Raw genomic sequence first — 25,424 nt, forward strand, 5'->3', positions numbered from 1 at the left:
CTGGATTTTCAGATTTAACTTTGCATGTCCAGATTCCAGGAGTTGCTGTCAGCTTCAGAGGTGAACGCTGACAGGGTCATTACTATCTCAACACTTTAAGCATTCCATTTATTAATTGTTATGGAATGACTTTATAATTTCCATGGACAGTGTTTTTATATTACATTCCCATTCCTCTTGTATTTAAAGCTCCTTCCAATGATAAATCCTAGTGGATTGCAAAATTGCTGGGATCAAAAACAATATGTAAACACATCTCAGATGGAAAAACTTTAAGATCCTGGAAAGAAAGGCAGCTAAATTGTATAGCCCCAAACATGGGTGCAGGGACTGTGATGTGCAATTAACCCATCAGCTAGCATTAACTGTGCTGTTCGTTAGCTGGACAACTCAGCAGAGGGCCAATACTGTGAGTGGCTAGCACCACTTAAAGCTAGCCTGCACCACTTAAAGTTAGCCTGCAGGAGGTGCTAGAAATTGTTGTGGAACTCATTTTGAGGTGGAAAAATATGTAATAATGGCAAGCCATGGGAGAGAGCAGGCTCCAAGCTTTTCCAACATTATGCTGGTTGATGAGGTGCAGAAGAGAAGAGATGAGCCTTACTTACAGAGGACTAGGGGGCTCTACAGACAAACTTGCAGAAGACAATGGGAGCAAATAGCCATGGAGGTCAATGCCAGGAGTGAATTCTTGACACTTGGTTTTAATGCCACAAAAAGTTCAATACCTTGACATGAGTGCTCAAGGTCAGTCAATACACCTTCAAGTGCCTTATCTCACCGGCTGTAGCCCGGCCTCAGACTCTGCTCAAATCACCATATCCCCCATCATTCACCTTCCAAAAATCTCTATCTTGACTTGCATCTGACATTCCCAGCTTCACTTCATTTGCATGCTTAACATTGCTGCTAGTCTCATACCCACATTCGACAGCTTGAACAAACTGCCAACTATTCAACCACAAACAGATTACATGACACTCACTGACACACTTCCCTGATCTTGCAATATGAGAAGACTCACAACCAGAAACAGCAGGAGCTAACGGGAGGAGACATCTCCCATTCGCCACGGAAGAGACTGTGCTGGTCATTATTGCGATGCCCATTGCTAAAGCAATTGCTGGTGTCAGGGATGAAACCATTGAGGATGCAGTAATCTCATTCCTTATTCTCCTTCACACATCATACATCCTGCTCATCTGACAAACTCTTCTGACTTTACAAGCTGCAGGTGGTGTACGCACACACCTCCTCCTTTCTCCCACCTCCAAGCATCATAACTTTACCATTGTGACATTTTTCTTTCAGATTCCCAAGAAATGCAACCAGGCCAAACAGTGGAATAATAGCAAGACGACAATGATGGTGAAATCAAAACACTGATTTGATTTCATACTCGCAGCCACCAGCTCAGATACTGAAACTGTGTGTATCTTAGAGGATAGGCTAGAGCTGGAATATGCACATGGTGAGGCACTAGGCTCGAGTGGACTGCAGCTAGGGCAGGGGGCAAAGATAGCGCAGGTGTGAGCGCACTGGAGAATGAGAGCACACACGGATTGCACATCAGAGGACTCAGATTGGGAACTTGATGGGCTAGCCTACAGAAGAACACTGATGTGTAGACATGACAAAAAGCTTGGTGCATTGGCAAATCTGCCAGAAAGCCTGCAGTCAAGTTAAAGAAACATATAGGAATCCAGTATCAACTAGGCACAAGACTTTGCGCAGAACGTGGAGCCCATCCATTCCAGGGTGGAAATGGTGGCCAACTCCATTCACACACTTTTGTGCTCAACCATGATGCATTGTCTAATTGCCGATGTCCCAGCTTCCATTGAAGCACAGGCAACGGCCACCCAACATCTGGGTGCTGCAGTGAAAGCTCCGACTGCGGTGATACAAGGTCAACTTACTGCCATGTAAACTCAGGTTATTGCTATCATGGTGTACAATGTGTAATGGGGCTTTCAGGGTGTGACCTACCCCAGCAAGAATACCAGGCCATCCAACAGGTTGCTAGGACTGTTCAGGCGCCGCCTTGGAGGAACGATCATGACTCCCATGGAACACGGGCCTGTGCCCTTGTTATTGCCTGTCAGCCAGCCCAGACAGCTGCAGTCTAGGCTGAGATAGTGCGGACCAAAGCCAGGCCTTCGAAGCCCCAATCTCTCAAGCTTATCATCGAAGTCCAGCTGCAGGCTCCTCCAATGAAAGTCTGCCACTTTCCACCAGTCATGCTACATCCACTGAGCAAAGGCACAGGACAGGTAAAGGCATTGGGAGAACAGGCATGAAGAGATTGCACAAGGGTGATTAGTTGTTCTTTATATGCAGTATGGGATGGTTTGATTTTTAAATTTGGTTTTGAATATTTATTTCATGGTGGTTTTTATTTTTGCATTGTGGACAATGAATGCTGTGATGGCCAGTGACAGAGGGAGGATAAGGTGCAGGATTATTGGCTAATTGGGGTTGGGGCTGCTCTATCACATTTTGGGCAGGATTTTTCGGATGGCAGGGTTTCCCGCCTTGCCATTAGAAAAGTTGATAGGGAACATGCCCCTGCCAATCACAGCTGCCCGCAGCCATTATAGCTCCACGGAACATTAATTCACTGGAGCCAGGACTTATGCCCCTCACTGGGAGTGGTGGCCATTGCTGGGACTACAAGCAGTCCCACCAGTTTAAGTGCTGGAGCCCACAGGACCAGGTAAGTCTCACAGTGGGGAGACGGAGCACCTGGTTGGGGCAGACTTTGCAGCAGCGGGGGGAGGGGACACCCAATCTGGAAAGGGGGCCAGTAATGGAGCTGCCCCCTTCCCCACCTCTCCGTCCTGAGGCCTGAGCAGAGTAACCTGCCAGGCAGCACCCTCATTCCTGAACTCCTCCCACCAGCCTCAAAATTGAGGCCAGGCAGGAAGTGGATCAGCCACTTCAGTGCTTCAACTGGGGCGAGGGCAGAGTGGACAGCAAACTGGGATATCCTGCAAATATTGCCTGATCCAGCCTTGAACTGGCAGGTGAATAAATTAAGCTCTGCCATCACATTCACAAACACTGGTAATGCTGCTGTGGCTGCAATACGTGGAACATTTCGGTGAGGACTTCCTTACTGACATCTTTACTGAAGCACAGACGTCTCACACGTTGTTCCTCACAGATAGAATTGTTCCCTTCTCACCATGGGCAGATATGGCCCCTGGCTGAGATCCCTTCTCTAACACCCGCCCACCCTCCACCCTGTTCCAGCAGCTTCTCCTGCTCTAAGTGACCTCTGTTCATTCTCCAAGTCATGTTGCACGCAGTTGGGCGTCATGATCTGCCTGCTCTACTTACACTTCGGCAGTCATTCATTTCATGCACGTTAACGCCTGCACCAATGTGGTGTCCAGTGTCACCCCACAAATGTGCCTGTGCCATGGATGCTATTTTGTTGTAGCAAGGGCACTCATATTGCCCAAAAATGAGTGCGAAAGAGCCCAGTTTCTCCCTTGAAGTCTGTTAGAAGCCTGATTTTCCGAAACTTTAATTCTTAGCTTTAAAAACATTTTCAGTTCCTTTATGGGGTACTCCAGTTTTAAAAATAGTCTGAGAGGAAAGCAATATTATTGAACCAAACTGCCATTGTCTTTTTAAATACTACAAACTATGAAAAAACACTGCAACCAAAATGGTGTGGAAGCCAGAAATTATATGGAGTGTCCTAACTGGAAGCATTTGATGATCAGGAATAATGTACAGTATGAAAGAAATGCAGCACGATGAAAGACAAAGAAGGAATATGCAGAACTATCAATATCTTGTGAAAATTCTAGGTTATGTCTTCTCTCAAAGTGATTCTATCAGGGCACTGAGTAGCAGCTTAAATATTAAAGGGCAGCACTTGATCACATTTTTAGAAGTTTAACAGTTCTGAAGGTAGAATAATTAGTCAACCCTTCTCCAAACGCATGTTAAAAACAAGCATGTAATATATCTTGCCACATTTCTGCATCAAATACTAAATGTTTTCATGAAAGAAACATTTCTAATATCAAATTGTCACATGAAAAATGCACTACAAGGTGGCTGTGCAATTAAAAAAAACAGTTGCTTACAATTTATTTTTCACTCATCTGATCTTAAGGAGTTAAAGATATGCATCAAAAAGCCACGATTAGCTGCTGCAAGCAGCACAAGGATACAGTCCCTTCCTGGAAAGAGGATTTTGTGGCGGACCATTTCTCCCATTATGCACCCAACAGACCAAATATCCACTATGTTTTCAGACAATGGGTGATAACACAAAAAAATTATAATTAGAATCATGAAGATCATATAGAAGGGAAAAATAGTTAGGGGTGAGAAAATAAGCAACAATTAATTGAAGGCCCCAGGTTGTATCTACCCAAAATCCTGAAAGTTAAACAAACTTAAAGAGTATTAGTGAAGACCATGCACCAGTACTGGATTCTATTTTCTGTGTCTTGTTTTAAAATAAATATAAACAAGCTCAGAATAAAGATTTCAAATCTCTAGCTGGCCATTCTAAGCTAAATGCCAACAAGGTCTATGGGGAAAAAATTGTCCAAACTTTGTGCAAAAATTAATAATTATCTAAATTTATGACAGTATGCAGCCAACATACTAAATGAATTAATAAGGTATAATCCCAGTACACATTTCTGTATAACATAAAGCAGAGAGACTGATGCAATGTGTTAGGAATTGAAAATAGGGGTTGGTGGAACCATTGGTGGCATATTAGCAGAGAATACCCTTATTCATCGTCATGGCAATACATTTCATGTCTTAAATAATGGATTTCACTCAGACAACAGGATGTAAAAAAAAAAGTAAATTATTATCTCTTTCCTCTTTACCACCCCAGTATATCTGTCAAATATTATTCCTATTTATTATTAATCAGTCATCAATATTTCCATTCACCGTTAAATATTCAGTTGAATTTAAAGGCTGACAGTTTTCCATAATGTTAGAGAATTAATTCATATTTTAAAAACAAAATCTGAAAATATTTCTGCGCGCTAACAAGACCGTGCAAATATTTGTAGCTATAGTCACCAAGGCTTTAGATATTTCAGACTAAGTTGTCAATGCATCAATCTTGAAATTAATTTTCATTGAGGTGATCAATACATGATAATCCAGAGACACATAATAATTATAATTAGAAGAATTGTCTCTGTGCTGAAATATTACATTCTTCTGTTCTCTTTTAGGTTTCCATCATTCAAAATATAAAATTGTCATTTATACAGTACTTGACAATATAAAATTTTCAAGAAACCTTTCTTTCCCACAAGGGGCAAGAATGATAACAAAATGGATCAGGATATCACTTCTTTCTCTGAATTTTGTACACTGAGTTCACTTTAAGTAATACAAAATATGCAGAGGATACAGAAAACAATTAGCCTCTTAATTAAAGGTAGAGCGTGCAAATTTTGAGATTTTATAATCATACTATTAGAATTAATTAATGATTAAGACACTAAAGTAATTTCTGTTATATTTTCCTGTAAATCAGGATTCTTCACAATTTTGCTTACAATGGAACACTGTTCAATGCTGAATATAAATCAGTTTCATAGGATTAAGAGCATTACCACTTTAATAATTAAACTATTAATATCTAGACAGCAGCTCAGTAGCCCAGTGTATCGTTCTACCAAAATGCTATGTCATGGGTTAGCAGGATGCGCACCTGTACACACAATGGTGTACATTTTTATTTGGCCCACCTGGAGTAAAGAGCAGGATAGTGGCTCCATAATGACTGACTACCCTGCTTTACATGGTCACTGTCCTCAAAGTGGTCTTCTTCTGGGAAGCCAGAATGCCCACCTATATCTGGAGGTAGGCCCTTTTAGTATGAAAACCGTGCCCTATGACTTACATAGGGGTCTGATTTAAATGTTGTCAGACATTTAGATGGAGCATGGACTGTGCATACGCCACCCAGTTTTACCGAGTGGTACAGAGAGGTGAGGCAGCAAAAAGCCACGTTGAAAATTATTTTTGTGGGATACATATGAGCGATAGTATTCCTTCGGACTCCACAGGAGCGGTATGGGCTGTTGTAGCCTTGTGGCCCCGCTTCACAATTGCAACCCAAATCAAACTGCCTCCACCTTCCCAATCTTCCCAATCCGAACTGCTCAATGTCATGTTGATCTTGAGTCAGCAAGTTGCAGCAGGCAACAATTTGGTGCCCACAGCTTATCAGCAGCCTGGTAAAGAGGCTCTGCCCTCAAAATCCTCCCATGGGCAGAGTCAGATAACTGCTGGTGCACTCCACTAGTTAGCCGCCTGCTAGCTAAAATCCACTGAAATAAGTTCTCAATTTCAGCAGGGCATCTGGGAAGTAAGACTTCGTATGGCAACCAACCAGAGAATCTTGCTGGCATAACCAGCCTTTTGAATCTCATGATTAATTGCCACATGAATTCTTTGTCAGCTCACAGCCAGATGACTAGATGGTGTTGTAAAATATTAACTCGAATTACTGGACCACTTTTGGATAAAACAATTCGCTCATGTTATATAATTTGGTTAGTGGAAGGCTAAAATCTTTTTTTTAAGTTAACAGGATGATTCAAAGTACGCATGACATATGTTCTGTGTATTACACAATTAAACAACAATACAAAATCTGATTGTCCAGTAAAGATCTCACCATTTTCTTTGTACCCCATCCCCAGAATTACTTCTGGCGCTCTATAATAACGGGTTACTACATAGGGAGTCATCATGAAGCTTGTTCCTGCAGTCCTTGCCAGTCCAAAATCCAGGATTTTCAGTGTACAGTCTGACTTTACCACTATATTGCTGGGTTTTAGATCCTGTGAATATAAAAGAGTAAATCAAAGTACAAAATAATTTGTCAGCTTTGAGGCCACTTTTATTGCTACCAGTTTCTTATTTCCACTAAAACTGAATTCAAATTCTCCAACTACCATGGTCAGATTTGACCTCATGTTCCCTGGATTTTTATTCCAGCCTCTGGATTACTTGTCCAGTCGCATAACCATGACCAGAGCTGCATTAGTTCCAAGGGGTAGCTCACCAATCGATGGGGGTGGGGAGAGCTGTGTGCAGGAAACCTGATTGCTCATCCATGATATCAAGCCAGACTGGAACCTTAAAGGAGGAAGAGGAGGCAATCCTGATGCGTGAGCCACAGGGGCACAAGCAGAAAGCGGGAAGAATTTTGTAGGGCAAGGAGGAGCATTAAAACCCACACTTACCATTCTTGAGCCACTTAAGGACCATTAGTTAGGCCATTCTACACCATGTATGCTCCACCCATTTTTAACCTGAAACGTGCACTAGGGTCCTTTGTATTTCACAGGATTTCAGTGAGGCCCAGTTTGGAACAGTTGGATGCTCTGGTTGTTGATTACCAAGACGAGATGGAAACAAGTGGGGATGGAGTTGTTATGGGGGAGGCAGTGGCATAGTGGTATTGTCACTGGACAGGTAATCCAGAGACCTAGGGTAATGCTCTCGGTTTACGGCAGATGATGGAATTTGAATTTAATGAAAATCTGGATTAAAAGTCTAATGATGACCATAAAACCAATGCTGATCGTCGGAAAAACCCATCTGGTTCACTAATATCTTTTAGGGAAGGAGATCTGCTGTCCTTACCGGGTCTGACTTACATGCGACTTCAGATCCACTGGAATGTGGTTGACTCTGAAATTGCCTAGCAAGCCACACAGTTGTATCAAACTGCTAAAAGCCTAAAGGAATGAAACCAGACGGACCACATGGCATCGACCTAGGCACCGAAATGACAATGGCAAACTCAGCCCTGTTGACCCTGCAAAGTCCTCCTTACTAACATCTGGGGCTAGTGTCAAAATTGGGAGAGCTGTCTCGCTGACTAGTCAACCATATTGAACACCACTTGGAGGAAGCACTGAGGGTGGCAAGATTGTAGAATGTACTCTGGGCGGGGTACTTCATTGACCATCACCATGAGTGGCTCGGTAGCACCAGTACAGACTGAACCGGCCAAGTCCAAAAGGACATAGCTGCTAGACTGGCGCTGCAGCAGCTGGCGAGGGAACCAACAAGAAGGAAAAACATATTTGCCCTCATCTTCACCAATCTGCTTGTCGCAGATGCATCTGTCCATGACAGTGTCGGTAGGAGTGACCACCACACAGTCCTTGTGGATTCGAAGTCCCGTCTTCACATTGAGGATACCCTCCATCGTGTTGTGTGGCCCCAGCTATTCACAATATATATCAATGATTTGGATGAGGGAACCGAACGTAATATTTCCAAGTTTGCTGACGACACAAAACTAGGTGGGAATGTGAGTTGTGAGGAGGATGTTAAGAGGCTTCAAGGCGATTTAGACAGGTTGAGTGAGTGGGCAAATACATGGCAGCTGCAGTATAACGTGGATAATTGTGAAGTTATCTACTTTGGTAGGAAAAACAGAATGGCAGAGTATTATTTAAATGGTGATAGATTGGGAAATGCTGATGTACAAAGGGACCTGGGTGTCCTTGTGCACCAATCACTGAAAGCAAGCATGCAGGTGCAGCAAGCAGTTAAGAAGGCAAATGGTATGTTGGCTTTCATTACGAGAGGATTTGAATACAGGAGCAAGGATATCTTACTGGAGCTGTACTGGGCGTTGGTGAGACCACACCTGGAGTATTGTGTGCAGTTTTGGCCTCCTTACCTAAAAAAGGACATACTTGGCATACTGGGATTGCAGTAAAGGTTCACCAGACTGATTCCTGGGATGGCAGGATTGCCGTATGAGGAGAGATTGGGCTGACTAGACCTGTATTCACTGGAGTTTAGAAAAATGAGAGGGGATCTCATTGAAACGTATAAAATTCTGACAGGGCTGGACAGACTGGATGCAGGGATGATGTTTCCTCTGGCTGGGGTGTCTAGAACAAAGGGTCACAGTCTCAGGATAGGGGGTAAGCCATTTAGGACTGAGATGAGGAGAGACTTCTTCACTCAGAGGGTGGTGAACCTGTGGAATTCTCGACCACAGAAGGCTGTGGAGGCCAAGTCATTAAATATACTTAAGAAGGAAATAGATAGATTTCTAGACTCTAAAGGCATCAAGGGGTATGGGGAGAGAGCAGGAGTATGGCATTGAAATAGAAGATCAACCATGATCGTACTGAATGGCAGGGCAGGCTCGAAGGGCTGAATGACCTACTCCTGCTTCTAGTTTCTATGTTTCTATATTTCTATGTAACACCATGCTAAATGGGGTAGATTTCGATCAAATCTAGCAACTCAAGACTGGGCATCCATGAGGCGCTGTGGGCCACCAGCAGCAGCAGAATTGTACTCAACCACAACCTGTAACCTCAGGAGGCCTGGCATATCCTCCACTCTATCATTATCATCAAGGCAGGGATCAACTTTGGTTCAATGAAGAGTGCAGGAGGGCATGCTAGGAGCAGCACCAGGCATACCTAAAAATCAGGTGTCAACCTGTTGAAGATACAGCACAGGACTACTTGTGTGCCAAACAGCATAAGGAGCAAGTGATTGACAGGGCTAAGTGATTCCACAACCAACAGATCAGATCTAAACTCTGTAGTCCTGCCACATCCAGTCATGAATGATAGTGGTCAATTAAACAACTCACTGGAGAAGGAGGCTCTACTCTCTCCTCCATCCCCACCCCCTTCCCGTTTCTTCCCCCTCCTTGTTTTTTCCAATAATTTATATAGATTTTTCTTTTCCCACCTATTTCCATTATTTTTAAATGTATTTCCACCCATTGTTTATTTCTACCTTTTAGTATTCCCCCACCCCCACTAGAGCTATCTGTACCTTATCTGTCCTGTCTTCTACTCTTAATTAGCTCATTCCTTTAGATAATATCACCACCTTCAACACCTCTTTGTTCTTTTGTCTGTGACAGCTTTTGGTTATCTCCACCTATCACTGGCTGCTTGTCCCTACAACCCCCACCCCACCCCCTCCCCACCTCCTTAAACCAGATTATATTTCACCCCTTTCCTATTTTTACTTAGTTCTGTTGAAGGGTCATGAGGACTCAAAACATCAACTGTGCTCTCCTCTGCCGATGCTGCCAGACCTGCTGAGTTTTTCCAGGTATTTCTGTTTCGGATTTCCAGCATCCGCAGTTTTTTGCTTTTGTCTCTGCCCTCTCTGTCGATGTTCCACACCGTCCTCCTCACAGTTTACAACACTCCCAAGCTTCGTATCATCCGCAAACTTCGTATCATCCCCTGCACACCAAGATCTAGATCATTAATATATATCAGGAAAAGCAAGTGTCCCAATACTGACCCCTGGGGAACTCCACTACAAACCTTCCTCCAGCCCGAAAAATATCCATTGACCATTACACTCTGCTTCCTATTTTTCAACCAATTTTGACTCCACATTCCTTTTTATTTCATGAGCCACAACTTTCCTCACAAGTCTGTTGTGTGGCTCTGTGTCAAATGCCTTTTGAAAGTCCATGTACACCATATCAACAGCATTACCCTCATCGACCTTTTCTGTTACCTCTTCAAAAAACTATAGCAAGTGAGTTAAACACAATTTCCCCTCTGGAAATCCATGCTGGCTCTTCCTTAGCAACCCAGATTTTTCCATGTGATTACTAATTCCATCCCGAATAATTGTTTCTAGAATCTTGCCCACCACTGAAGTTAAACTGACTGGTCTGTAATTGCTGGGCTTATTCTTACAATCTCTTTTGAACAAGGGTGTAGCGTTTGCATTTCTCCAGTCCTCTGGCACCACCCCTGAGTCTAGGGAAGACTGAAAGATTATTGCCAATGTCCCTGCAATTTCTTCTCTCACTTCCTTCAATATCCTTGGATGCATCTCATCCGGTCCCGGTGCCTTGTCATCTTTAAGTACCAACAGTCTATTCAACACTTCCTCCTTATCAATTTTGATCCCTTCTAGTGACAGAGATCTTCGTCTGTAACCATGGCCTGGGTAGCATCTACCTTCTTGGTGAAGACAGATGCAAAGTATTCATTTAATACCTCAGCCATGGCCCCTTCATCCATCTGTAAATTCCCTTTTAGGCCCCTAATCGGCCCTGCTCCTCCTTTTACCACCCTTTTAATATTTATTTGTCTATAGAAGACTTTGGAATTCCCCTTTATGTTGGCTGCCAGTCTTTTCTCATAATCCCTCTTCTCTTCTCTAATATGCATTTTGATGATTGCACAATGTGCAGCACCATTCGCAACTCCTCAGATACTGAAGCAGTCCATGTCTGAATACAGCAAGACCTGGACAATATCCAGGCTTGGGCTTACAAGTGGAAAGTAACATTCACACCACACAAGTGCCAGGCAATGACAATCTCCAACAAGACAGAATTTAACCATCGTCCCTTGACATTCAATGGCAGTGCCATTGCTGAATCCCCCACTATCAATATCCTGGAGGTTGCCATTAACCAGAAACTGAACTGGACTCACCTCCTGGCTCCTGACAAGGTGGGAGTGTGATGGAATACTCTCCACTTGCCTGGATGAGTGCTGCTCCAACAACACAAGGAGCTTGACACCATCCAGGACAAAGCGGCCCACTTTATTGGCACCCCATCCACAAACATTCATTCCATCTAGCACCGATGCCCAATGGCAGCAGTGTGTACCACCTACAAGATGCACTGCAGGAATTTGCCAAGGATCCTTAGACGGCACCTTCCAAACCCACGAACACTACCATCTAGCAGGACAAGGGCAGCAGATAGATGGGAACACTACCACCTGGAAGTTCCTCCCAAGTCACTCACCATCCTGACTTGGAAGTATATCACCGTTCCTTCACTGTCACTAGGTCAAAATCCTGGAACTCCCTTCCTAACAGCACTGTGGGTGTACCTACACCAAATGGACTGCAGCGGTTCAAGAAGGCAGCTCACCACCACCCTCTCAAGGGTAATTAAGGATGGGCAATAAATGCTGGCCCAGCTAGCAAAGCCCACATCCCATAAATGAATAAAAAAAACTCCTATTTTCCCTGCACCATCGGTGTGCTTCCACCTGAAAATCGGAATAAAAACCAGTTCTTTGTATTTTTTTTACCACTAATTGTTTGTTCCATTCCATTATAATTAGTCCAAACAGTATTCCAATTTTTCTTAATTTAGGCTTTCAGAATGAGGTTCTGTTGGAACATAAGAGATTGACAAGGTAGGTTACTAAGATAGTTAAGTGATATTCAATATTTAGGCTCAGAAAGTGTGAATAGAAATGAGACAGCAAGGTATGGCTGGATACTGGACACATACAGGTAGAGGGAGAGAAGTGTTGTATGGGCCAGATTTTATGATGGAGGCTGAAATCCCGCAATCGGGTCCAAAAGCCACCACCAATAGCTGCCAACCCAGTCAGAGGGCTGGTAGCTCAGCAGCCTCAGCAGTACCACTGGAACAGTGACCATGCTGCTACCATTGCATAAAAGGCTGTACCCAAAGACAGGTAAATGGACTCTGGGGACACCAGGGTCAGGCAGGCTGGCTGTGGCAAGGAAGGTGGGGGGGCTCGGTGGACAGGCGGCACTGTTGTTGCGGGGTAGCCAGTGCCACCAGAGGCCCCTCCCTGGATCATGGAGTGCCCAAAGAAGAGATCCGCATCTTGTAGCCCACTGGGTGGCTGCCAAGTTTCACTGGATGGTCTCCCCATGAGGCAGTGAGCAAACTGCCAGCAACACTGAGAAGGGACCCTTAATTGGCTACTTGATTGGGCTCTCAGTGGGTGCCTTGTCTGCCTTCCTGTGCCATTTTTCCAGCCTCCTCCCTTCCCTGCCTGTTGCCAGGAGATTGGTAAAATTCCCATCTAGGGCAGAATTTTTAGGTTGGCATGTGGGCGTGTGCCCGACCCGATCGGACATGAAATCGCGTGCGATGATGTCGGGTAAACGTCCCGATGTCACTCTGCGCTCGCGTGATATTTTGGTCAGTGAGCGCACGTGAGTGTTGGAAGTGCACCTGCCGACAATTAAGAAGACAATTAAAGTTGTTAAAGTTTCAATTGTCCCCGATTTTTCGTGGTCCATCCAATCTTATGGCTGGCAGATGGGTGGGTCTGCCAGGTGGACTTTGCATTTTTGATGAAACATCATCCAAGGGCAGGATGCGAATTCCATTATTAAATAAAAATAAAAAATGTGTGACAGAATATTAACATGTATATGTTCAGGTAACTGATTGTGATGCTCGGACATATTTTTTGTGATTTTAAAATCTTTCTTTAACTGTTTTGAAGTCTGAGGCAGCTCTCTGCCTTCAGGGAGCTTTCATTCAGCGCTCGCCCGCGCTGACGTCAGCGCCCGCCCTCTTCCCGCCCCCTACCTGGCAGCGCTGAGCTTTTCAGTGTGCGCTTCATGCTGGCTGGCCGTTAATCAGCAAGCCATTCAGTTGTAACAAATCGCTACAAAGTCACAAAAAAAGAATGAAACTGGACAGACCACTCAGCATCAACCTAGGCACTGGAAATGACAACGGCAATCTCAGCCCTGTCGACCCTGCAAAGTTCTCCTTACCAACATTTAGTGCCAAAATTGGGAGAGCTGTCTCACAAACTAGTCAAGCAGCAGCCTGACATAGCCATCCTCATGGAATTAGACCTTACAAATAATGTCCCAGACACCACCGTCACCATCCCTGGGTATGTCCTGTCCCACCGGCAGGATAGACCCAGCAGAGGAGGCGGCACAGTGGTATACAGTCGGGAGGAAGTTGCCCTAGGAGTCCCCAACATCAACTCTGGACCCCATGAAGTCTCATGGCATCAGGCCAAACATGGGCAAGGAAACCTCCTGCTGATTACCACGTACCGCCCTCCCTCAGCTGATGAATCAGTGCTCCTCAATGTTGAACACCACTTGGAGGAAGCACTGAGGGTGGCAAGGGCGCAGAATGTAGTCTGGGCGGGGCCTTCGATGTCCATCACCAAGAGTGGCTCGGGAGCACCACTACTGACTGAGCTGGCCAATTCCTAAAGGACATAGCTGCTAGACTGGGTCTGCGGCAGGTGGTGAGAGAAACAACAAGATGGAAAAACATACTTGACCTCATCCTCACCAACCTGCCTGCCACAGATGCATCTGTTCATGACAGTATCGGTAGGAGTGACCACCGCACAGTCATTGTGGAGACAAAATCCTGCCTTCCATCATATTGTGTGGCACTAGCACCATGCTAAATGCGATAGATTTCGAGCAGATCTAGCAACTCAAGACTGGGCATCCATGAGGCACTGTGGGCCATCAGCAGCAGCAGAATTGTACTCGAACACAATCTGTAACCTCGTAGCCCGGTTCCTGGCATACCCCCCACTCTACCATTACCATCAGGCAAAGGGATCAACCCTGGTTCAATGAAGATTGCAAAAGGGCATGCCAGGAGCACCACCAGGCATACCTAAAAATCAGGTGTCAACCTGGTGAAGCATGCTAGACAGCAAAAGCAGCAAATAATAGACAGAGCTAAGCGATCCCACAACCAACGGATCAGATCTAAGCTCTACAGTCCTGCCACATCCAGTCGTGAATGGTGGTGGACAATTAAACAACTCAGTGGAGGAGGAGGCTCCACAAATATCCCCATCCTCAATGATGGGGGAGCCCGGCACATCAAAACAAAAGATGAGGCTGAAGCATTTGCTATAATCTTCAGCCAGAAGTGCCGAGTGGTTGATCCATCCTGGCCTCCTCCGGAGGTCCCCAGCATCACAAATGCCAGTCTACTGCCAATTCTATACACTCCACATGATATCAAGAAACGGCTGAAGGCACTGGATACTGAAGGCTTTGGGCCCTGACAACATTCCAGCAATAGTACTGAAGACTTATGCTCCAGAACTTGCCACGCCCCTAGCCAAGCTGTTCCAATACAGCTACAACACTGGCATCTACCCAGCTATGTGGAAAATTGCTAAGGTACGTCCTGTACACAAAAAGCTGGACAAATCCAACCCGGCCAATTACCGCCCCATCTGTCTACTCTCCATCATCCTTAAAGTAATGGAAGGGGTCATCAACAGTGCTATCAAGCTGCACTTGCTTAGCAATAAGCTGCTCACTGACGCTCAGTTTGGGCTCCGCCAGGGCCACTCAGCTCCTGACCTCATTACAGCCTTGGTTCAAACATGGACAAAAGAGCTGAACTCCTGAGGTGAGGTGAGAGTGGCTGCCTTTGTCATCAAGGCTGCATTTGACAAAGTGTGGCATCAAGCAAAACTGGAGTCATTGGGAATCAGGGGCAAAACTCTCCGCTGGTTGGAGTCATACCTAGCACAAAGGAAGATGGTTGTGGTTGTTGGAGGTCAGTCACCTCAGCTTCAGTACATCACCGCAGGAGTTCCTCAGGGTAGTGTCCTGATACTGCAATTCCATTGCATTTCCAAGAAGTGTGACTATTTCAACATGCTTGCCCCAACATCCTAAGGGGTTATCAATGGATATCAGCATCCATTCAAAATTTCTTATGGATACCGATACACAATAAGTGGTTGATTTATGACCCAAAAGTTTATATTTATTAACGAAAAACGATGATAGCATGGGTTCATTACTTATTGCCTTATTCTTATTATCAATTTGTGTGCCACCATTTCCATCTGGTCCAGGAAATGGTGATCATATTACTAACCTGTCTGAATAGAGCATTTCATTAAGGTTTGCAAATCATGGTCCTATGACAAAAGCACGATTGTATGCTCCAGCCACTGATATTGGACACGGAGCGCCCTAATCAGCTGTCTTAAAGGGGGTGCCAGAGGTCACTCTAAAAATAGTAATAAAAGTTTTTGAATATCTTCTTTGCTCCATTATGAATCATCTTATTTGCTGTTGGTCCTTCTAGGCCCTTGCCAATCGATTGACTCCCCGTCACATCTTTAGGGCTTTATTTCCAGCTTTACCCTGTCAAAGAGCTGCTCGATTTTCCACTCCCTTCCTCCCTCCTGCCATCAACTCTGACAGCTCACTGTGATTACACAAATTATGGCTGGCCATGAGATTAGTTGTGGTTTTACTCTGATTCCATTGGGTAGAAGGCAGGCCCACAAAACTGGCCTCTTGTCTGATGGAATGGGACACAGTTAAATCTACTAGATTTAGATATAAAACATCAATATATCCAGGTGTGATAAAGTCAGAATCTGTAGCAGATTAAATTTGCAATGGGTAATTATGCTGAAATTACAGATATAAAATCATGGGACACAAAGTTTTTTAGAATATTCTGAAGAATACTCGTACCATATAAAATAAAATCTGAAATGTGTAACTGTAGCAATGAAACTGTAGGAAATCTATAAAAATATAGTGCCATATCTGTTCCTAGAAACACGTTGTTGACCATATGCTGTAGAAAAATTGTCTTGTACAAATTGCAGCTGTTGAGGCAAAGCAATGCAGATTTTCTTTGATGTGAAGCTCTACCTATCAATCAAACTCAATGTCTGAGAATGTCTGCTTTTACTGAACACCTACCCTGTGAATAATGCCAGCAGAATGGAGGTGTTTGATGCCACACAGCATCTGGTACAGTAGGTAGGACATCCGCTCGTGATCCAGTTCCATTTGGATTACCTGACATAGGTTGGCATCCATCAGTTCCATAACCAAATACCTGTCACAAGAGGGGGAGAAAGGAGGCTGCTTAATTGATAATTTCACAGGCAACAATGTTCCATCACCTTGTCAGTTATCGATTAAAAGGGGGTTTAACATTTATTTCAGCTGCGAGCAAGGCAACCAAGAAAACCTTTCGAGTTTTATTCCTATTTTCTCTCTTCAGAACATGTTTGCAATTCTACACCTATCCTGTAGCTGGGAGAACAAAATGGTATGGGTCACAGAACTTTCATCAGCTAAGACCAGCGGTGCAACATGATCACCTAGCAAGGGAATTCAATACGGTTGGAGCGAGAGCAGTTATCTCAAGGTTCTTCTCTAATTAAGAAAGAATGTCACCTTCGGCCACATCATTCCACTTTACTGCAGGGAATGGTTATGAATTTATATAACTGAAGAAAATAGTGGTTAGCTTTTACATTCAAAACTAAAGCACTCTCTAGGTGCTTACACAGAACAACATAAGTGTCCAAAAAGCAGGTTCGGACCAGAGGGATGTGATACGAGACTCCCCGGAGGAGTGCAACACTAGAGCAATGTCAAACTGAACTTTGAAAGTGCTTAGAGATCCTTAGGATATCCAGGACACTTTATAAACCCATCTGCTGTAAATATAATTGGCAGAGTTCTAGTGTTTTTATTCATGTGGGCGCAGAGCTCTCTCTTGGAGAATTGGAGTTTCAACCACGCAGTGTAAATGAGATATTGCCTGGCTGGAAGGCTTGTTGCAACTGCTGGTCTGAGACTAGTAGCTGCAATGGAAATGCAGGATCAGTGTAATTTTGTTAGTGTTCAACTGAGCATCAGTCATCAGATAATGCACAAACATTGTGTGTTTATGAAGATTAATGTGCCCGTGCAGACAGTATGTTATGTCTACACTAGCAATTATTTCTAGATTACAAAAGGGATTTGTTATTTTCCAATACATCATTACAATATAATGTTGCAGTTGCTAGTGGGAACAGTATCAAAAAAGTTGCCATGTAGAAAACTGAATAGATACTAGTAGAATACTGCCTCTTCTGCTATCCCAAATCTATATTTGTGACTATTGTCCTGCAAATTTATGGGATTACACTTTATGGCGCTGCTTTGCATAATCAAATGACTCACTAACAATCACTCATCAGGTCTTACTGACTTCACAGCAAGCTGTGTTTAGCAGAGTGATGCTTACTTCTTTCTGTTACATTTAGTCCTTTGTAGCTTTTTAATCTCTCTGCCTATTCTTAATGTGGTTATTTCATTCCCCAACCAATGATCTCAGCTAATCTTAATTGGAGACACTTCCCATATGCGTACTTGTCCAAGTTAATGCATTCTCTTCAAAATTCCCATATCCTCCAGCAATCACACATTACTGCCCCTGACTTTACTACCACATTGTCAACCTTTATCTGATTTAAGCTCCCTTCAAGTGCAGTTCTCCACTGGAGCAGGATTAATGAGTTTACCCAATTATTAAAGAAAAGTTTGATTGTGTGTACTATCATTGATGCTACTGCTACCAATAAGTAATATACAGCACTTTGCAGTTAAGCTGCGTGATCATCTCTCTTTCATAGGGACATTTTAAAATTTAAACTGGTACACCCTTCCACAATATTCCCAGAAAGATCATTGAAAATGAAGGAAACCCAGTTTCAGGTGCTACATTTTTACAAGTTGAATTTCTCCAGCACAAAGCTGATTGTGGTGGGGCCAGAGGTTCCTGTTTGTAGGTAAATAATTTGTTTTTGCCCCTACTACTCTTCCCAGAAAGCTGTTCCATATGTTGATCATTTCTTGTGTAAAGAAAGACTTCCTCAAACTGTCTTAAATTTGACTTTTACGGGTTTGAATTTGTCATCTTGCCCTACTGTCACAATTATGTTTCAAGTGACCTTTTGAAACTGCTTTTTCTTTACGGATTGTAATCCAGTACATGCCAATAAGATCATGCAAAAGTCACCTCCTTCAGAAGTTCAAAGGACCATGGACAGAATTTTCTCATGGGCTTCCGGACACCAAAAGGTGGTCTGGAGCCCATGCTTACCAGGAGGGAGGCCTGTCGAACAAGTTTCCTGAAGGCGACTGCCTAGTTGACTGTCTCCGTGCTTGCCACCCTATTACAATGGTAGAGAGGCTCCTAATTTTGGCAGCCCAGTCAGAGGATTGACAGCCCTAGAACCCTGGCAGTCACATCAGGAGAGGTGGATGCTGCTGAGGCAGGCCGGAGAAAATGAGGGTGCCTCAACATGAGGCATCCTCAGAGGTGTAAATTGAAATGAAAATTTTAGAGGGGGCAAGCCAGTAGGCTGGTAAAATACCAGCAGGAAGAGACCCTTAAGTGGACTTAATTCACCCTTTAAGGGTCTCAATTAGCCTAAGGCCAGTCAGGCAGGCTATCTGCAACCTACCCACCACTGGTAAAATGCCCCCTGCCATCCCATGTGATTTTTTGCACCACCGGCCTCTGAGCCTGCTCTCCAGGGCCCTGAAAAATCTGAGTCAAGAAATGTGTGGCAAGAGCATTGCATTTTTGAAACCAAAAGTGGATATATATTAGAGTTTGGGAGTGATAAAGGACTGCGCGAAAGGAATAGGTACAGTTGGATTAGTATTGGATTAGTTCATATACAACCTGCTGAAAGGCTTCCTAGTTTGCTGGATGCCTCCATGGCATTTTGGTTCTAACTGTTTCTTCCCATTCTTTCGTCAAATTTCTACTAATCCCAGGTTGAATTCCCACTGCTCTAGACTTAAATAATGAGCATTGGTTTAGGATTTTGCCAAATGCATTTTTAGAAGTCAAACTACACTGGATCATTCCAAAGTGAACTTGGGATGTCACTTCTTCAAAACAAAAGTCAAAAATGTTGGTGAGGTAGGGTCTTCCCTGGTAACCCCGACTTCTAGCTGGTTTATTGTTGTACTCTACAATTCTTGCAAGGATTCAATTCTTCCCCAACCCTTTAAAAAATGACCGTGGGATTACGGAGATTTAGGGGAACAGCTATAAAAAAAAGTCAGTGATATTAACAACTTGTCATCCAATTTTCTACAGGTCTGTGAGATCTTATTGGTGTATGTCATATAGTTAAAGGAATGGAAAAGGTAAATCCAAATATCACTTTGAATTAAATTATGAGTATACCATAAAGCAACATGGAAACAAACAAGTAAAAGATAAATTTAGTAGTTTAAATGCATCTATTATAAAGCAATAGAATTCTGCCATTTGTAGTACTCTGCTCTGGTTATTGTAAATGTTCATTAACAACAGAAAACCTTCAAAATTTGAAAATAGCCACTTATCACACTGGAAGATGGAGGTGGGGGGTGTGTGTGGAAGGGGGTTGTGGCACCCACAATTAGAGACTAATTGTACATCAATGGTTGGCAAGAATACTGGCTGCAATAGTACAAAGTCCACTGGGTTGCATTCCCATATTTCAATTCCACTGTGGCGAATGGAAGAAAATCCAAGTGAGATGCTAGAGGACCTTTAGCAGACATTGGGCTGGATTTCAGAAGCTTGGTTGAGGCGGGAGTGGAGATGGGTAGAGCTGGAATTTCCTAGCATCTTCTTGCCTCCAACCATTTTTAAGGAGGCAGGTTGATGGAGTGGTGGCTGCCTACCTGCAATTGGTAAGTAGTTTGTTAACATAACTAAAAGGCCTAATAAGGTCCAATAGGAGTTTTCCAGGCAAATGTCTGGTGGCAACCTTCTGAGAGCAGACTAGGAACCAGGATCAATTTGAGCACCAACCTCCTGAAGCCACCATACCATGCAGTCACAGCTTGGGCACAAAAGCCTCCCTCTGAAATGGTTTCTCTCTCCATAATTGTGGTCTAGCAGTTATAGCCATTTCTTTTTTAAAAAGATGGAGGCATCCTCTCTCTCCCTTACTAACATTGACAAGCTACAGCTCCTCATACTGGCCCTCCAGCTTAATTGGACAGCAAGGGTGCTTTCTGGCCATTAATTAGCCATTCCTTTGAAAATCATGCCTGGTGACTGCTTTCAACACTTTGTGCAGCTGGGAGCCATATTTGAGCTGTCAAAATGAATGTTCAGCCAGTACTATCTGGCTTCAGGAAAACAGTTCCCAGTGAAATAAATGCATAAAATATCTGGGAGGAGAACATTATGGATTACTTACACATCCTGGAACTCGTCTAGTGATTTTTGAGGTGTAAACACATTTAATAAACTGATGATCTGTGAAACAAAAGATATGTTACTGTTATAACTTGTTTTATAACTGCATTTGATCATAAATCACATCATCACTGCCATAAACTGCCATCACTGACTCAAAGCTAGGGGTTAGCAGTTAGCCCTATGTACATATAGCTTTTAAACATACATGTACATTACTTTTAAATAATCATTAAAATCTTTTCCAATTTGATGAGCCTATTATCATTATTACATAAAATATTGACAATTGATTTAAAAAACATATTTTACTTTAGAGGTGAATTTTATTCCATTGTACACCATTATTCCATTGGTTGTAAGAAGAAAATACTAAAAATGTAAATAACATTTGTAGAATTCTCTGCATGCTTGTTCAATTTCCCACTATTTATGGTTGAGTTGAATGTAATTTTCATTTGGTGAGAGTGAATGATGCATTTGGAGTTTAGATAAACAATAACCAGAAACAGCAAAAAATGAGTTACTATTCATGTACAATTCACAATTTCATGGTGACTTTGTTCACAAGTTTTGCAAAATGGGCAATATAAAATCATAATAGTTCAGATAGAGCTGATTACATGCTGAAAAGTATACACTTGCACGTCAAAAAACTCAAAATTAGTTGTCCATTTATTGTTCCAAGTCGCACAATACAATTGACTCATGAATAACAAAGAATGAGTTCCCTGAAAATTTATACAAGCACAGGAAACTCTATAGAATTTGTGTAATAAAATCTGAAAATGTGGCAATATCTGGAGTTATGACCACATAACCACATATTGTGCAATGAATCAAGGTCGCAAAAGAAAATACATCACTATTGTAAATATAAACTAGTATTAACCATTTACAAGAAGGCATGAAGGGTTATTTTTTAAAAACACATTCATGTGAAATTGGGAAGTTGATTGACGTTACTGAATGGAGTAGTCTTACCTCGGTCAGAACTCTCTCTGATGGGACTGAACAGGGAAATCACTTGGCTTTAATGGAATTCTCTATATGATCAGGATTATGCCTTACATGATTATAAAATGAAGAAGGTCTTTCAGCTCATCTGATCTAATCCTTACAGTATGTCAATTCTATAATCTTCCCTTTTCAGTATCTGTGTCTCAAATGAGTCCAGCATGCTGATGAGATTCTGGTGGCTGCAGTCTACAGACTTCCAGGTAATAGCAATGTAGTGCAGGGAAATATAAATACGGAGATAAGGAAAGCATGTAGCAAAAACAATACAGATGTATTGGGAATTTTTAATTACACAGACTGGAAGAGGCAGAATAGCTTAAGTAGTAAAGGCAATTAATTTCTAGAAGGCATTCAGGGATCTTTTTTCCAGAATGTTTTAGAACTGTTTAACATAGCCATCTAATATGCTATTATCTAATGCTCATCCCCATGTTCATTTCCCTAGTGTTTATAGTGCCAGGCCATTGAAGGCTTACGAAACTGAGCACATAAATAAACACGTTCTAAATTTGAGTATAATTTTCAAACATTAGGAAGATTGAAACCATTGTCTTTGGTCCCTGTACTAACTCCGCCACTAACTCCGCCCCTCTCTCTGGCTTACTGTTGTGGCTGAATCTGACTGGTCCTATTTGACTGGAGCTACACTTTGGACTCCATATCCTCTCCATCACTAAGACTGCCCAATACCACGTCTGTAACATTGTCTGTCTCCGTCCCAGTCTCAGCCTTAGCCAATCTACTGTTGAAACCCTCAATTCCAATGCCTTCCTGGTCAGACCCTATCGGTCACAGGGCTGGACGTTGAAAGGTCCATGGGGTTGAGACCCTGTGGGCGTGATTTCAGAATCGTAGTCCTGGAGGTTGTCTCGGGATCCAAACACTTCCTGGACAGTTTGTAATTTTTAAAGAGCTGGACAGGGGAGGCAGGAAACCTGGTTGGTCACCAATTAATGGACCAATTATTGTATTTTCATTTAAAAAGTGTCAAGAGAGCGACACAGCTGAGGCAAAGTGTTAGGACCCACAATTCATCCAGGTATTGGTTTCCTGACCCTGCTTTGAAAATCCAGCCCATTGAGTCATTACAGCACAGAAGGAGGCTATTCAGCCCATTGAGTCCATGTTAGCAATCTGTACAGCAATCCAATCAGACCCATTCCCTCACTCCCTATAGCTCTGCAAGTTTACTTCCCTTAAGTGCCCACCCAATTTCTTTTTGAAATCAATGACCATCTCAGCTTCCACTACACTCATAGGCAATGGGTTCCAGGTCATTACCACTCGCTGCATAAAATAGTTCTTCCTCACATTTCCCTCTGCATCTCTTGCCCAGAACCTTAAATCTGTGTTCCCTATTGCTTATACCATCAGCTAAAGAGAACAGCTTTTCCATGTCTACATTATCTAAACCTGTCATAATCTTGTAAATCTCTATCAAATCTCCCCTCAACTTCCTTTACTCCAAGGAGAACAACCCCAACCTCTCCATCCTAACCTTGTAGTGAAAGTCCTTCACCACTGGAACTATTCTGATAAATCTCCTCTGCGCCCTTACAAGGACCATCGCACGCTTCCTAAAGTGTGGTGGCCAGAACCAGACACAATGTTGTAGTTGTGGCCTAATGAGAAGGTTAATAAAGGTAATCTCCCTTTTGTACTCAGTACCTCTATTTATGAAGCCCAAGATTCCATATGCTTGTTAACAAAGAACAAAGAACAAAGAAAAGTACAGCACAGGAACAGGCCCTTCGGCCCTCCAAGCCTGCCCGGATCATATTGCCCGTCAACTAAAACATTTTGCACTTTCGGGGTCAGTATCCCTCTATTCCCATTCTATTCATGTATTTGTCAAGCTGTCTCTTAAACACCACTATCGTACCTGCTTCCACCACCTCCTCTGGCAGCGAATTCCAGACACTCACTACCCTCTGCGTCAAAAACTTGCCCTGCACATCTCCTCTATAGTTTTCTCCTCTCACCTTAAATCTATGTCCCCTAGTAATTGACTCTTCCACCCTGGGAAAAAGCTTCTGACTATCTACTCTGTCCATGCCACTCATAATTTTGTAAACTTCTATCAAGTCGCCCCTCAATCTTCATCGCTCTAGTGAGAACAATCTGAGTTTCTCCAACCTCTCCTCATAGCTAATAACTTCCAGACCAGGCAGCATCCTGGTAAACCTCCTCTGCACCTTCTCCAATGCCTCCATATCCTTCTGGTAATGTGGCGACCAGAATTGCACGCAATATTCCAAGTGTGGCCTTACCAAGGTTCTATACAGCTGCAGCATGATTTCCCAGCTTTTATACTCAACACCCCTGCCAATGAAGGCAAGCATGCCATATGCCTACCTGACTACCTTATCCACCTGCGTTGCCACTTTCAGTGACCTGTGGACCTGTACACCCAGATCCCTCTGCCCGTCAATGCACTTAAGGGTTCTGCCATTTACTGTATAATTCCTGCCTGTATTAGACCTTCGAAAATGCATTACCTCACATTTGTCCAGATTAAACTCCATCTGCCATTTCTCCGCCCAGGTCTCCAATCAATCTATATCCCGTTGTATTCTTTGACAATCCCCTTCACTATCTGCAACTCCTCCAACCTTAGTGTCGTCTGCAAACTTACTAATTATCCCAGTTACATTTTCCTCCAAATCATTTATGTATACTACAAACAGCAAAGGTCCCAGCACTGATCCCTGCGGAACTCCACTAGTTACAGCTCTCCATTCAGAAAAGCACCCTTCCACTGCTACCTTCTGTCTTCTATGACCAAGCCAATTCTGTATCCATCTGTACCAGTCTGCCATGAGGGACCTTGTCAAAGGCCTTACTGAAATCAATGTATAAAACATCCACTGCCCTACCATCATCGATCATCTTTGTCACTTCCTCGAAAAACTCGATCAAGTTAGTGAGACACGACCTCCCCTTCACAAAACCATGCTGCCTTTCACTAATACGCCCATTTGCTTCCAAATGGTAGTAAATCCTGTCACAAAGAACCTTCTCCAATAATTTCCCTACCACTGACATAAGGCTCACTGGCCTGTAATTTCCTGGGTTATCCCTGCTACCCTTCTTAAACAATGGAACAACATTGGCCATTCTCCAGTCCTCTGGGACCTCACCCGTAGCCAGTGAGGATACAAAGATTTCTGTCAAGGGCCCAGCAATCTCCTCCCTTGCCTCCCTCAGTACTCTGGGGTAGATCCCATCTGGCCCTGGGGACTTATCCACCTTAATATTCTTCAAGGCGCCTAACACCTCCTCTTATTTGATCTCAACATGATCCAGGCTATCTACACACTCTTCCCTAGACAAATCGACCGCTAAGTCCTTATCTTTGGTGAATACTGATGAGAAGTATTCATTTAGTATCTCTCCCATTTCTTCTGGCTCCACACACAGATTCCCACCTCTGTCCCTGAGTGGGCCTACCTTTTCCCTGGCTACCCTCTTGCTTTTTACATATGTATAAAAGGCCTTGGGATTTTCCTCAATTCTGGTTGCCAGTGACTTTTCATGACCCCTTTTAGCCCTCCTGACTCCTTGCTTAAGTTTCTTCCTACTTCCTTTATATTCTCCATGGGCTTCATCTGTT

At 43.3% G+C, this 25,424-nt stretch overlaps 1 protein-coding gene and 1 long non-coding RNA gene across 2 annotated transcripts in view; one reads left to right on the forward strand and one right to left on the reverse strand.

The window, feature by feature from the left end:
* Nucleotides 1-25,424, reverse strand: part of mapk10 (mitogen-activated protein kinase 10) — a 144,197-nt gene that overhangs the window by 76,823 nt on the left and 41,950 nt on the right. The window contains exons 3-6 of the mRNA XM_078543971.1: nucleotides 20,793-20,851; nucleotides 16,501-16,639; nucleotides 6,686-6,851; nucleotides 4,191-4,262 (exon numbers count right to left, since the gene is read on the reverse strand). Of these exons, the coding sequence (XP_078400097.1) occupies nucleotides 4,191-4,262; nucleotides 6,686-6,851; nucleotides 16,501-16,639; nucleotides 20,793-20,851 (436 nt within the window). The remainder of the gene's footprint in view (nucleotides 1-4,190; nucleotides 4,263-6,685; nucleotides 6,852-16,500; nucleotides 16,640-20,792; nucleotides 20,852-25,424) is intronic.
* On the forward strand, nucleotides 1,072-19,714 carry LOC144681876 (uncharacterized). Its single transcript, XR_013576868.1, has 3 exons — nucleotides 1,072-1,155; nucleotides 1,312-1,368; nucleotides 19,694-19,714. It is a non-coding gene; the product is annotated as an uncharacterized LOC144681876 (long non-coding RNA).

The sequence above is a fragment of the Cetorhinus maximus genome, chromosome 1, assembly GCF_964194155.1.
Source record: "Cetorhinus maximus chromosome 1, sCetMax3.hap1.1, whole genome shotgun sequence".
Lineage (NCBI taxonomy): Eukaryota > Metazoa > Chordata > Chondrichthyes > Lamniformes > Cetorhinidae > Cetorhinus > Cetorhinus maximus.